Here is a 15665-nt window from a genome sequence, read left to right as displayed (position 1 = left end):
TATAGACAGCTCAAAAAGTTATGGGTGGATTTTGATGAAAACCTTCAGAAATATCAGAAATCATTACATTTTGAGGTTGATCATTTTTGTTACGTTAATTTATGTTTGCCTAACAAGGTTCAACTTTGTGCTGGCACACCCACCTCCACCGCAGAAAACAAACAAACCAGTGGATGACTGTTAAGAGGGTTCACTCCGTTTCTTTCATTCTGCTACAGCTCGATAGTGTGGGGCGGCATATCTTAGATGAGCGGCATTGCCAGCAACTTGAGGGTTCCTGGTTCGAATCCAGATTCCGCCATCCTAGTCACGGCCGTTGTGTCCTCAGGCAAAACACTTCACCCACCTTGCTCCTGATGGGTCATGGCTAGCCACTTGTATGGTAGCTTCCGCCATCTGTGTGTGTGACTGGGTGAATGTGATGTATGATGTGAAGCGCATTGGGTATTGTTCTGGGAATAGTTGAGTTGAGTTTGAGTTTATTTCGAACATGCAAGCATACAACATGAAACATCACAATTTCCAGTTTCTCTTTTCAACATGTTCGAAAAGGAGTAGGAAGAAGCAGAACTTATTTAATCCTACCCCTTTTCTTTTACATAACAGTTGCCAAAACTTTAGTTCACTTCCTGTTCTCAATTTATTCACAATATACTCCATAAGTAATCACAATAAAAATAAATAAATAATAATTGGTGAAGTAAGTTATATTTCATATGATGAGATAAGTAAGATTATTTTGAGAGTGAAAGAATGGATGAATTAAATAAATTCAGAATGTTTATCATGGTTCTTCTTCTTTGTACTTTGTAAACACTTTAAGTTTGAAGAGTTTCTTGAAGTGGATCATAATGGATTATATAGTAAATATAAATACATACCATTCACCATTTCAAAAAGTTATGGGCACATTTTTAGGAAACTTTCAGGAAATGTTCGAAATTGGATTAGAAAACAATTGATTATATTTTTAGAGTATCACAGTTCCCATGATTTTCTCCATTGGTCCTTATTGGTCTTGGCGGTGCAGCCACTGTGAGGGGACTAGTCATATTCTGCTGCTCATTTCAGCCATTTTGGGGAGGCCCGGCTTTGCAGATGCTGGCTAACTTTGTTCAGTTATCTGGATCACTAAAGTCAGAATTTTTAAACTTGGCTGAGGTCTGCACTCTGATTTTTTGGGTTTCTAAGATAGTATTGCGATCACGAGTTGTTTATAATCACAGTCTACACTCAGTCAAATAAGTTTGGATGATATATCAGGAGTAATTACATGTTTTTCCATTGCAGTAAAGTTTAACTTGTGAACATGATTAATGCTTTTAAAAAAGTGTCCTATTGATACAGTATACATATAATGTTGATATTTATTTTCTTATTCAGAGCCTCTCCCAAACAAAGCATAAAGCGAAAGCTAAACACAGGATAGAATAAAGGTGTGTTAGCATGCTTTGTAGGTCAGCCCGAGGTCAAACTTTGCTGTGTCCCCTACCTCTTTGCAAGCAGGGGGCTGTCGCCTTGGCAAAAAGCTGCGCAGTTATATTTGGGCACAGTATCGACTTTATGTGTCGCCTGTTCTCTTGTCTTTTCCTATCTGAAACGAATGGAATTAGTATCAGTACAAGTAGTAAAATAAGTATAACACAAGATCAAGGCCCACTGCTATTGGAAATGTGTTCTTCCATCAATTCCCTGGTACAAAGGATGATCCATTGAAGAATGTAGATGCAGGATATTTCCAAATGAAACTTCCTAAGATCACATTTACTCGTAACAGTATTTTGCAGCTGTAATGGTCGCCGTCGTCTTTATGCCTGGTGCAGAGAGAGGCATTAGCTCGATCTATAAGAACCATCCCTTGAAGCTGTCGCTGACATTAATGTAACCAACAAGCAACGAGTAAACACTCCACTAACAAATGACAGTCAACACATAATGCAGACTTGAAATTTCCTTGACACAGTTGCACAGAGCAAGTCAAACAAACAGAAGACAAATGTGATGTTGTTTTGTAAAATACTACTAATTCGCGTCAAAATGTGTGATGTTGTTCCAAAATGTTACATGGTAAACTCGACTTGACACTTTTTTGTGAAGAGAGCCACCAATTTACTTTAAGTATAAGCAAAGCATAGGGGTGGAGGATATGATCGATTCTTAAATGCCTCACGCTTAGCATCTGGAAGATTCTGAATGGATGGACAAACGTCTAAATATTGATTATTTAAGTATGTTAAATAAAGTAATAGAGACAGTTGTTAAATGCTAAACTAGTGCAGACACAGACACAGGGCAGAAGGAGAGGAGTAGCATGCTAGCCGCTAAGCTAGCTAAAATGTGAAGTAGTGAAACAACAAAAGAATATGTCTTTTGTACATTTCAACTATATGTACAATTATAACATGTATATAGGGTTTCTCCTTGGTTGCTGACATATGCAATAAGATAGTGTGTCATTTACCGTACATGTTAATAGCAATAATAATGATGCTGTCTGTACAGCATCCGTGCGTATGGACGAAACGAAAAAAATAGTGCTTGTAAACGGTGATGAGTGTTGATAAATCACATTTTGCCTGCTAAATAGTCAAATTTGCATCTTCTACTCACAGTATTGTGGGCGTTTTGAAATCAGCATATATTTTGTATATTAATAAAGACAGAGACACAAAATGGAATGTACGTTTGTACGTCTTATTCTGCTCACTTCATAGACGCACGTTTTGAAGATCAGTTTTGCGTGTGCTATCAGGTTTGCACATGTTTTAGTGCACGCCAACCTTTCGTGAGTCAGGCCCAATGTGTCCTATTTGTAGGCTCAATACAGGATGCATACTTTTGTATTTTAATACGGCACAATGACGTTTTTGAAGGAAATTAGGAATTCCAATTAGCAATAGTGATATTTTGATAGCCTATTTTACATAAATTGATTGAAGAAAATGAAGAATAGCAGTTGAATTGTAATATTTGACACACTATTAAATCATTAGAATAGTTTAAATAGCTTTAAAATCAGCTTTAATGGCAAAAATAAGCTTTTGTAAAAGAGCTAGCTTCGCTATACCTGGCAATGAGCTAGCTTACTGTCAAGACGTGGTCTATGGGATGTTCGTTTTTCTGAGATGCAAGAACAGTTGGAGTGGAAAAGACGTGCAGGTAAAGACATGATTTTATTTTAACACTAACAAAAGGTACAAAACTAAAGGCGCGCACAAAGGCGGAGAACAAACTTGACTAATGAAACAAAAACTAGTACTTGGGCAAAAAACTATGAACATGAAACAAATAAACACTTACTGTGACAAGAATACAAAAAACTCACGTGGCAAGAAACGAGCAGCATGAAAACTATGGCAGCATGACAATGGCATGAGTAGTAAGGATATCAGATAGCATGGGTGTCAAGGAGGTAACAGAAGTCAAACAGAGTTAATGTCGCCAGGCTGACTTCCTGGCAACTATCGGCTTAAATAGTCTTGAATGTGATTAATGACAGGTGTGTGAGTCCACACGAATCAGGTGCGTGACATGAGGACAGGTGAAAACTAATGGGTTGTCATGGAAACAAAACAAACAAGAGTGCACAAAGAGTCCAAAAACCAAGCCGAACATAACCAAAACAAAACATGATCACACAGACATGACACTTACAGCCAGTTTGGGTCCGCCATATCTTGGAATCAGGGGCACCGCCAGAAATGAAAAAAGTAAAAAGTAAGACGAGCGCTGATAAGTTGGTAGAGTGACTAGTATCAATCGCATGTAACACTCTTCCAGTCTGTTTTCAATGTTTTTCTTCCTATTCTCTTTTCAGGAGGGTCAGGACCTGATCCAGGAGAAGCCTGAACTGCGCACAGTAGTGCAGCAGAAGCTGGAGGAGATCAGAGAATGCTGGTCGGACTTGGAGACCACCACCAAGGCCAAGGCTCGCCAGCTCTTTGAGAACAACAAGCCGGAGCCAGCAGTGAAGAACTATTCGGACCTCGACAACCAGCTCTCCCACCTGGAGCAGCAGCCCCCACAACTGGAACAAGCTCACCATCTGCCCACCTTCAATGAGCAGCTCCAGAAGTTCCAGGCAAGTCTCCGTTGTGACAGTGAAGCTTTCTATGGCGAGGTCATTTTCATTTATTGCAGCAATAAATTCTATTGTCATCAGAGCACAACAAAGTCTGAAATACCTTCTAAACGCCAGCGGCTAGCAAAGATGCTATACAAGCACATTGGCAACAAGCAAAGTTAAAACAAAGTTTTAATCGCGGTACAATTCCCTGGTTTTTTTTTACCGTTTCAAATTTGCATTATCGTCAAACCGTAATTGATTAGACTATTTTGAAAAACTCACTGTGATTTCCTGGTGAAGAAGCTAGCGCGCTAATCACTACTTAGTTTACCTACCTAGGGACGGTGTGGCGCGGTTGGGAGAGTGGCTGTGCTAGCAACCTGAGTGTTCCTGGTTCGATCCCCGGCTTCTATCACCCTAGTCACGTCCGTTCTGTCCTTGAGCAAGACACTTCACCCTTGCTCCTGATGGGTCGTGGTTAGCGCCTTGCATGGCAGCTCCCGCCATCAGTGTGTGAATGTGTGTGTGAATGGGTGAATGTGAAAATATTGTCAAAGCGCTTTGAGTGCCTTGAAGGTAGAAAAACACGATACAAGTATAACCCATTTACCATTTAAATGCTAACAGGAAAACACGAAATATTAAAGGAATTTTGATGAATGGATTGTTTAGCATGTGTTAAAAAATGGTGATTTAAAAAAAAGATATGGCATCTCAAATTTCAAATTTTGACCACCTTAAAGCAGACAAAAATCACTGGAATACACATATAAATTACCACATAAGTTAACACGGTTATTATCCAAGCTTGTTGTTCAGATACGCACGTACAGTTGTGGTCAAAAGTTTACATACACTTGTAAAGAACATAATGTCATGGCTGTCTTGAGTTTCCAATCATTTCTACAACTCTGTTTTTTTTGTGATAGAGTGATTGGAGCACATACTTGTTTGTCACAAAAAACATCACATGAACTAAGATAAGACCTTCTACCGGAAAGTTCTGTGGTCAGATGAAACAAAAATGTAGCTGTTTGGCCACAATACCCAGCAACTGTCAGAGCTTGGTCTTGGGTGTTTGCTTTTCCGGGATGCAACAGAAAGTTGGCACGGGCGAGACGGGAATGAAGGTACATGATTTATTTAGTAACTATAAATACAAAAAAAAGGATCAAACAAAAAGCGCGCACAGTGGCGGAGAATAAACTATGAACAATTAAACAAAACTTGCAAACTATGGCTTGAATAAAGAAAACTTACTTGGCATGGACAAAAAAGGAGCAGCGTGAACGATGGACATGAAAAAATGGACAGAGCATAAATGTGGTGAGGTCGTCAGGACGAACAACAGAAAATGAATGAACTTAAATACTATGGACATGATTAGTGAAAGCAGGTGCGTGACTCAAAACGTGAAACAGGTGCGTGACGTGACAGGTGAAAACTAATGGTTGCTATGGTGACAAACAAGAGTGCACAATGAGTCCAAACGTGGAACAGGTGAAACTAATGGGGGTAATCATGGAAACAAGACAAGGGAGTGAAAAGACAGAAACTAAAGAGTCCTATAACTAAACAAAACATGACTTAAAACAAAACATGATTACAGGGACATGACAGCAACATGTTTGGATGAGAAAAGGTAAGGCCTTTAATACCAGGAACACCATTCCCACCGTCAAGCATGGTGGTGGTAGTATTGTGCTCTGGGCCTGTTTTGCTGCCAATGGAACTGATGCTTTACAGAGAGTAAATGGGACAATGAAAAAGGAGGATTACCTCCAAATTCTTCAGGACAACCTAAAATCATCAGCCCGGATGGGCTGATGACCCCAAACACACGTCAAAAGTGGTAAAGGAATGGCTAAATCAGGCTAGAATTAAGGTTTTAGAATGGCCTTCCCAAAGTCCTGACTTAAACGTGTGGACAATGCTGAAGAAACAAGTCCATGTCAGAAAACCAACACATTTAGCTGAACTGCACCAATTTTGTCAATAGGAGCCGTTACAAATTCAACCAGAAGCTTGCCAGAAGCTTGTGGATGGCTACCAAAAGCGCCTTATTGCAGTGAAACTTGCCAAGGGACATGTAACCAAATATTAACATTGCTGTATGTATACTTTTGACCCAGCAGATTTGATCACATTTTCAGTAGACCCACAATAAATTCTTAAAAGAACCAAATTTCATGAATGTTTTTTGTGACCAACAAGCATGTGCTCCAATCACTCTATCACAAAAAAATAAAGAAATTATTGGAAACTCAAGACAGCTATGACATTATGTTATTTTCAAGTGTATGTAAACTTTTGACCATGACTGTACGTAAAAATGTTTTGCTATCATTTACTTTATTTGTAGCATAACTTTACAGATAGTAAGTTAACATTTAGCAAACTAGCAGAGTAAAGTTGAACACTTTTCAGATAGAAGTCACAAACCTGAATCATTGCCTGATTGTGAGCTGGTGTTGTTGACAATCTGTCGTTATTCTTTTTGTTTCCAAAAAACGTCCTAAAATTCACGATTACAGTCGTCCCATGTGTGCGGCTCACCGGCTAAGGCGCTTCTTCTCTACACAGCCGCTGCCTCTCTGTTGGACTCTGGTACCGCACGTTACTTTCGCGAGGTTCCCCTACCCTCAAAAGAAAAATTAAGATCTGGGGCTTTTTAGAAAACAGCCGGGATCTGAGCCCAAGTAGCCACCCTGTAATGTTGCCATCCACAATCCCCATGTGAGAGAAGAACACACGTCTTCCCTTTTCCGTGTGTTCGAAATAGTGAAAACTGCTAGCAAGAGGCAGCTAAAAATGACAACAACAGGGATTCTATTTTGTCAAAAATATATTGCGGCTCAAAAAGGTAATGTTTTGGATCATCATTATTATCATCTTAAATTTACCAAAATACTGTACATATCATGCATGTACTTGTTGATACATCGTTACAGCATTTACTGTATATAAAACGTTGAAGGTTTTTGTAGACAGCTTGTAAGCAGAATAGAGGAATTGTTAGCAGCCTTTTGCTCGTAGTTTTTTCACTATCTTGAACGCACAGAAAAGGGAAAGACGTGTGTTTTTGCCTCACAAAGGGATTGTGGATGATGGGCAAAATTCCAAAATAAGAAATAAATAATAAAAATAGAGCTGTGTCCTTCAATTTGCACTTTGTACACCCCCTGCCAGATTAATTACAATTTGGTGTAGTAGCCAAAATACAAGTAAGAGTACCGTTACTTTAGGGCAGTTCTTCTCAAATAGTGCATGCTTCAATCCCCGCTTTGAAAAGCTGTGCACTACAAAACGTTCTCATTGTAGCCAATAATACCGACTCGGTCATTTTAATAAAAATAAAAATAAAATGAAAAATCAGCACAAAGTATTTTATTTATTGTTTTTCTTGTAGGTTAAAGTGTTTTATAAATTGTGGTCCTGAGATAATGAAGCTGATCATTTATTAAATATTATCTATTGACTTTATTTCATTAAAATTTTAGTATCAAATGGTTCAAGTCGGTCAAATAAATGTAATAGTTTAAATAAGGATACATTTTTTAAAATTTTATTCCAGGTAAATTGCTGCACATTAAATCTCTTCTGTTACAGACTAAAACAATGTTAATGAAGTTAGTCTTTGTTATAAGTTCATCTAAATGTATTTATTTTTTCTTATTTTGTTTTCTTTCATGTTAATACTATAGGGATACAATGTTATGCAGAGGTGTACTTACAACAATTTTTTAGACAAATTATATCTATAGTAGCGGCGGGATGGGGAGGGAGGGGGCGCAAAATGTTTCTTTTTCTTAGCAGGGTGTCACAGAAAATAATTGAGAAGCACTGCTTTAAAGTAATATGACTCAAGGAAAAGTTAAAAGTAGGCATCCAATTAAGTACTTGAGTAAGTGAGTATTCAGTGAAAAAACTACTCAAGTACTAAATAATTGTTGATTTATTTGGTAGGTATTTTTTAATGGTACTTACGCCACAACCGTAGTTGATGTGTGTGTAGAGACAGGGGCGCCGCTAGGGATTTTGGGCCCCATGAAAAGAATCTTTACAGGGCCCCCAACGCAGTGTCATTATTTTTTCTGTTTTATAATTTCATCATCATTAGGGGCCTCTCTGGGCCCCCCTCCATCATGGGCCCCTAGAATCCGTCTCTTTTACCCCCCCTTTTCGGCGCCCCTGTGTAGAGACGCTACTAATGCACTACGAATGATGCACATTTGACAATCACTTATGACGTTATAACAGGGCTAATGTGCAGCTAAAACCTAAAAAATAACATTTACAACTTAATGCAACATGTTTTCTCTAGTTGGAATCATTGTAGGCTAAAATGTGACCATTTCTACCGACACAGATGACAGCGCATGATATTAATGTTCTTTTTACTAGTTTGCAAGTGAACATTGAAGAGTTGTGCTGCCTCGTCTGACGTCAGTGTAGTTTGAGTGTGGTCATGTGACTGCCACGCTCCACTTGATTGGTGGAGTCAAACGTAACAAGTGCTTACGTTGGGAAGTTGAAACAGAGTCGTGTGAGAGTGCCCGCTGGACATCTCTCAACGAGCCAAATACATGCGTCTTTCCAAGCAGTAATCAATAGAAAATGAATAAATATTATGATGGTATAAATAAGTGTAGTGATCGGAAAGAAACCATGTAACTGTCAATACGTGGACCTTGGGGTTTGTTTTCCCGGAATGCAAAGGAATGTTGGCGCGGGCAAGACGTGAATGTAAGTACATATTTTTATTTTAACACTAACAAACTACAAAAAAGGAAGCAAACAAAAGGCGCGCACAATGTCGGAGGACAAACTTGACTAATGAAACATAAATTGCACAAAGTCAGAAACTATGAACAATAAACAAAAACTTACTTGGCATGAAACTATGGTAGCATGAAGACAAAACAAGGTAGCAGGGGTGTCAGAAGAAGCACGGTATGAAAGGATAATGTCACCAGGACGATCAACTGAAACAGACAGGCTTTAATAGCAGTGACATGATCAGTGACAGGTGTGCGAGTGCAAAGCGTGACATGAGGACAGGTGAAAACTAATGGGTTGCTATGGTGACAAAACAAACAAAAGTGCATAAAGAGTCCAAAAACAAAACCGAACATGACTAAAACAAAACATGACCACACAGACATGACAGTAATGAACTAAAAGTAGGGTTTCTTCTTCACAAAAATACTCAGGAGGAACCTGTTTTTGCATTACTAGAGTAGCGCTGCTTTTCATGCAGTCAGTGTTGGGTTCGATTCTCAGCATGGTCCTCAATACCTATCCATTGGACCTCTCTAGTGCTGGTCCCAAGCCGAGATCAATGGGAGTGTTTCATAAACTGGTCATGTATACAATATTCATGCTGCTTGTTTCTTGTTTAACTAATCACTAATGACATAATTCTGACACGACCCTCCCTCTGTCCATCTTATGCAGGCCATGGAGTCTCAGTTTAGGGACCTTTACAAGGATGTGGAGGAACTGGGCAGCTTGCCGGGGGTTTGCCTTCCCCAGCAGCGAGGTGTAATGGCGGGCGACAAGGAGGGTGGTGAGCAGTCAGGCGTGGTGGAGACCCGCATTGTGCGCCTGATTGAACCGCTGAAGGAGAGACGCCGCATCTTGCTGGCCTCCAAAGAGATGCACCAAGTCGCCCAGGACCTGGAGGATGAGATGGTTAGTTTCTCTTCTAATACCTCCGCCAGGAGGTTGTGTCATTTCCGTTGGTTTGTCTGTCTGTCTGCCAGTTAGTTGGTTAGTTAGCTAGCTAGCAAAATAGCTAAAAATGTTATGGTCAGATTTTCATGAAATCTTCAGAAAATGTGATAAGGAACAACTGATTACAGTGGTCTTTAACGTTTTTCAGGCTAAGGACCCCCAAACTGATGGCAAGATGGAGCGGTGACCCCCTACTTATATATCCTGTATACATTGTGTTCTAAATTAAACTGGTCCTTATTGTGCAATACTAAAACATTCGAATAAAAGTTAAAAAAAAGTAAAGTTAAAGTACCATTGATAGTCACACACACACTAGGTGTGGTGAAATTACCCTCTGGATTTGATTCATGCCGTCATCCCACCCCTTGGGAGGTGAGGGGAGCAGTGAGCAGCAGCGGTGGCCGTGCTCAGGAATCATTTTGGTGATTTAACCCCCCAATTCCAACCCTTGATGGTGAGTGCCCGGGCGGACACTCTGACCACAAGGCAGAGCAGGCTAAATAAATGCTAAATAATACAGTATAGCGCCGCTAATGGCTAGCTGGGACCTAGAGCGGTAATCACAAGCTATCTTGAATGCTAAGATGATTAGGACAATGTGATGATTTATTCATGTTTTTATTTTAAACCTGCAAGGTACAGTGGTCATGTCACTGCCATTTCAAAACTACATGGAACAATGTGGATGTCGATTTAAAGACATTTTAATTTTTGGAAATATCGTGGGGGAATATAAAGAAAAATAATGAAAAAAAGCCTAATCAAGCAAAACAATTTGCAGTACCTCTGCGGACGACCAAGGGGTCACGGACCCCCTGTTAAGGATTTTGTGGGTGATCCAGATTATTTCTACTACGTGACCTTATGTTTATGTTTTAATCTTCAATTTCTGCGACTGTGTATGCTTGCGGTCCCACATAGACAATGGGAGTGGATGACTGACGAGAGAGTTCAGTCTGTTTCTCTCATTCCGCTACATATCGCTTAAAAAGCTCAGAGCAGATTTTCATCGGCCTTTCAAAAAATGCCTGAAATGAAATAAGGAACAAATCACTATATTTTGGGGCTGATCTGGATAATCTATTCTAAATGATCTTACGTTTGCATTACGTGCTTCGTCTTCTGTGTGTGTGTTTGGTCGTGGCCCCGTCTCCACCCAAAGGGACAAAGACAGTGGATGACTGACAAGAGGGTCTACTCTGACGTTCAGGAAATGTCAGAAATGCAATAAGAAACAATCATTACGTTTATGTTACAAGGTTGAACATCTGTGTGTGTGCTTGCAGCCCCGCCTCCACCCACAGAGAAAAAAGACCGTGGACGACTGACAAAAGGCTTCACTCCATTTCTTTCATACCGCTATAGATAGTTTAAAGAAATTCTGGGCAGATTTTGATGAAAATTCCAGGAAATGTCAGAAATGGGATAAGTGATTACATTTTGAGGGTGATCCGGATCACAGTCTGGATTTCATACATTTTTACTTTTGGGAGGTAGGGCCTGGTGGAGTGTTCTTCCAGTTTTAAAATGTTCTCTTCAATTTCCTCATATGCCTGTTCAATGTACGGCGTAATAAGTAACATAGAAACAGACTGGATTTAAAAACAAACCCCCCCCCAAAAAAAACATGAAGTTTATGAATGAATTCCTATTAGATTGAGCGAGGCAGCACGGTGGAAGAGGGGTTAGTGCGTCTGCCTCACAATACGAAGGTCATGGGTTCGATCCTGCGCTCGGGATCTTTCTGTGTGGAGTTTGCATGTTCTCCCTGTGACTGCGGGGGTTCCCTCCGGGTACTCCGGCTTCCTCCCACCTCCAAAGACATGCACCTGGGGATAGGTTGATTGACAACACTAAATTGGCCCTAGTGTGTGAATGTGAGTGTGAATGTTGTCTATCGGTGTTGGCCCTGAGATGAGGTGGTGACTTGTTCAGGGTGTACCCCGCCTTCTGCCCGAATGCAGCTGAGATAGGCTCCAGCACCCCCCGTGACCCAGAAAGGGATAAGCGGTAGAAAATGGATGGATGGATGGATAGATTGAGTGAAATTAGTTTTTCATCCGAATACAAAATATGGTTTAGTTGGAGAAATGCTTAGAATTGGCCTGTGGGGGTCTTTAATTCACTCAATCATATACCCATTAATTTCCAAACTTTATTTAATGTTTATTTTTCAGATTTTAAAATAAAACATTCTATAAAATGTTTGACTGTTTAAAGTGAGGGAAAGACAACTCTATCAGACTTAAAATTAGAAGGGGCACTTCTTTTTTTCTTTTTTTTTTCTTTTTTTTTTTTTTTTACTAAAAGTTGTTCCAAAGGAAATTGGGGCCTGTCTCCTTTTACTGGAAACAGTCAATAGACTAACATATGTGAAGGTCCCAAAAGTACCGCAAAAAGGACTCTATTTACCATAAAGGTCCCAGAAGACTCCAAATGGTCCCAAATGACCCCAAAATGGATTTACCCCTAAACATTTTCATACCTTTTTGGGTAACCCAATTTATCATTGAGACCACTTGGGTTCTTTCGGGAACTTCCTGGAACCCTTAAGTGCCTGCATGGGTTGAAGTTGGTAGATTCTTAGAAAAACGGATTAGAATTAGCTTTGGGGGACCTTCTAGTACCTTCCATCCCTACTGTGAGGGGGTAAAGTTACGTGTACAGCTCTGGTAATGGGTACATTCGCACCCACCTGCACAAATGTACTTCAAAATGTAACAATCAAAATAAATATTTTTTTGTTTACTAGGGCATGTATATACAAACCCTGTTTCCATATGAGTTGGGAAATTGTGTTAGATGTAAATATAAACAGAATACAATGATTTGCAAATCCTTTTCAACCCATATTCAATTGAATGCACTACAAAGACAAGATATTTGGTGTTCAAACTCATAAACTTAATTTTTTTTTTGCAAATAATAATTAACTTAGAATTTCATGGCTGCAACACGTGCCAAAGTAGTTGGGAAAGGGCATGTTCACCACTGTGTTACATGGCCTTTCCTTTTAACAACACTCAGTGAACGTTTGGGAACTGAGGAGACACATTTTTTAAGCTTCTCAGGTGGAATTCTTTCCCATTCTAGCTTGATGTACAGCTTAAGTTGTTCAACAGTCCGGGGGTCTCCGTTGTGGTATTTTAGGCTTCATAATGCGCCACACATTTTCAATGGGAGACAGGTCTGGACTACAGGCAGGCCAGTCTAGTACCCGCACTCTTCTACTATGAAGCCATGTTGATGTAACACGTGGCTTGGCATTGTCTTGCTGAAATAAGCAGGGGTGTCCATGGTAACGTTGCTTGGATGGCAACATATGTTGCTCCAAAACCTGTATGTACTTTTCAGCATTAATGGTGCCTTCACAGACATGTGTAAGTTACCCATGTCTTGGGCACTAATACACCCCCATACCATCACAGATACTGGCTTTTCAACTTTGCGCCTATAACAATCCGGATGGTTCTTTTCCTCTTTGGTCCGGAGAACACGACGTCCACAGTTTCCAAAAACAATTTGAAATGTGGACTCGTCAGACCACAGAACACTTTTCCACTTTGTATCAGTCCATCTTAGATGAGCGAAGCCGACGGCATTTCTGGGTGTTGTTGATAAACGGTTTTCGCCTTGCATAGGAGACTTTTAACTTGCACTTACAGATGTAGCGACCAACTGTAGTTACTGACAGTGGTTTTCTGAAGTGTTCCTGATCCCATGTAGTGATATCCTTTACACACTGATGTCGCTTGTTGATGCAGTACAGCCTGAGGGATCGAAGGTCACGGGCTTAGCTACTTACGTGCAGTGATTTCTCCAGATTCTCTGAACCCTTTGATGATATTACGGACCGTAGATGGTGAAATCCCTAAATTCCTTGCAATAGCTGGTTGAGAAAGGTTTTTCTTAAACTGTTCAACAATTTGCTCACGCATTTCTTGACAAAGTGGTGACCCTCGCCCCATCCTTGTTTGTGAATGACTGAGCATTTCATGGAATCTACTTTTATACCCAATCAATAGTATTGATTGGGTATAAATACCCAATCAATAGTTAACTTTGAGACAAGCATATGCTACTGGCAGGATCAACCAGGTAAACTACCTCAGGTTGAAAAATGGTCCCGAGAAGAATGTTGTCGATTTTTTTTTCCTTTTTTCCACCCATCAACATTATTTGTTGATGGGTGCTGGTAGCGCCTTGCATGGCAGCTCCCTCCATCAGTGTGTGAATGTGTGTGTGAATGGGTAAATGTGGAAGTAGTGTCAAAGCGCTTTGAGTACCTTGAAGGTAGAAAAGCGCTATACAAGTACAACCCATTTATCATTTAATTTATCATTTATCATGGCACCCACCTGTTCCCAATTTGCCTCTTCACCTGTGGGATGTTCCAAATAAGTCTTTGATGAGCATTCCTCAACTTTATCAGTATTTATTGCCATTTATTGCATCAAATTCTAAAGTTAATGATTATTTGCAAAAAAAAAAAATGTTTATCAGTTTGAACATCAAATATGTTGTCTTTGTAGCATATTCAACTGAATATGGTTTGAAAATGATTTGCAAATCATTGTATTCCGTTTATATTTACATCTAACACAATTCCCCAACTCATATGGAAACGGGGTTTGTATAATATGCATTAGTTTGACCATTTAAAATCAACGATGATAAAAAGGAGATGCTTGGAAATAGCATAAAAATGCCCCAAAAACTTGGAAAAACGTGATTCATAGCGTTACTTTTTGGTGTAACCACCATGAGCGTTCTGTTTGGGTATATTTATTTTATATTTTGATAAATCATCATATTTATGTATTACTAAATTTATATAGGTATTGATCAATCCTTAAGCTGTGTGTATTTGATTTCAGTTTGCTTTTGACATCTTATTTAGAATTGTAGTTGAAACTTTTACAACCTTGTGTTGCGCTCATGATGGCGTAACCAAACTAGATTTCATTTAATGATCTTATTTTGAATGTTTATTCCCTTTTTTACATTTAGTATATTTAAATATTCATTTATAAACATTGAATACATTTCAAATATCAATAAAATGCAATTGCCTTCATCTTATAGGGCAGTGGTTCTCAAATGGGGGTACGCGTACCCCTGGGGGTACTTGAAGGTATGCCAAGGGGTACGTGAGATTTGTTTTAAATATTCTAAAAATAGCAACAATTCAAAAATCCTTTGTAAATATAAATAAAAACCTATCTTTTTTTCCAAATAGTTCAAAAAAGACCACTACAAATGAACAATATTTTGCACTGTCATACAATTTAATAAATCAGAAACTGATGACATAGTGCTGTATTTTACTTCTTTATCTCTTTTTTTCAACCAAAAATGCTTTGCTCTGATTAGGGGGTACTTGAATTACAAACAATTTCACAGGGGGTACATCACTCAAAAAAGGTTGAGAACCACTGTTATAGGGTAATGTTTAGTTACACCAAGTCATGAGCGTAACACTAAGCTTCATCACTTTGACTTGTAATATCTCTAATTCTGGTGGTGTTTTATGCTTTTTTCTTTTTGGAACATGTACTATACATATAATACAATAAAGTCCCATATAAAATTGTGTTTCTAGCAATACTTTAATTTTGCCTTTGAAAGTAACACTCCAATGTCCATTAGTGGAGCTGTACACTTACACAATTAGCAGGGGATCAAATACTTATTTCCTCAGCACACATTTACTGCATTAACTATGATTACTTTATAGCTGTGGATTCAAGAAAGACTTCCCCTGGCATCTTGCAAAGAATACGGAAGTAACCTCCAGAGTGTACATCAGCATGTAAAAAAGAACCAGGTAAGTATGTGCAAAAACATAGTAAACAATGAC

The 15665-nt window shown here is 39.2% G+C and overlaps 1 protein-coding gene across 1 annotated transcript in view; it reads left to right on the top strand.

The window, feature by feature from the left end:
* Positions 1-15665, top strand: part of sptbn4a (spectrin, beta, non-erythrocytic 4a) — a 102306-nt gene that overhangs the window by 31863 nt on the left and 54778 nt on the right. Inside the window, exons 2-4 of the mRNA XM_061963218.2 lie at positions 3818-4081; positions 9524-9760; positions 15543-15632. Coding sequence (XP_061819202.1) covers positions 3818-4081; positions 9524-9760; positions 15543-15632 — 591 coding nt within the window. The remainder of the gene's footprint in view (positions 1-3817; positions 4082-9523; positions 9761-15542; positions 15633-15665) is intronic.

The sequence above is a fragment of the Nerophis lumbriciformis genome, linkage group LG09 (assembly GCF_033978685.3).
Source record: "Nerophis lumbriciformis linkage group LG09, RoL_Nlum_v2.1, whole genome shotgun sequence".
In the NCBI taxonomy this organism is placed as follows: Eukaryota; Metazoa; Chordata; class Actinopteri; order Syngnathiformes; family Syngnathidae; genus Nerophis; species Nerophis lumbriciformis.
Note: the sequence above shows the minus strand (reverse complement) of the source record. Positions and strands in the feature narration are given on the sequence as shown.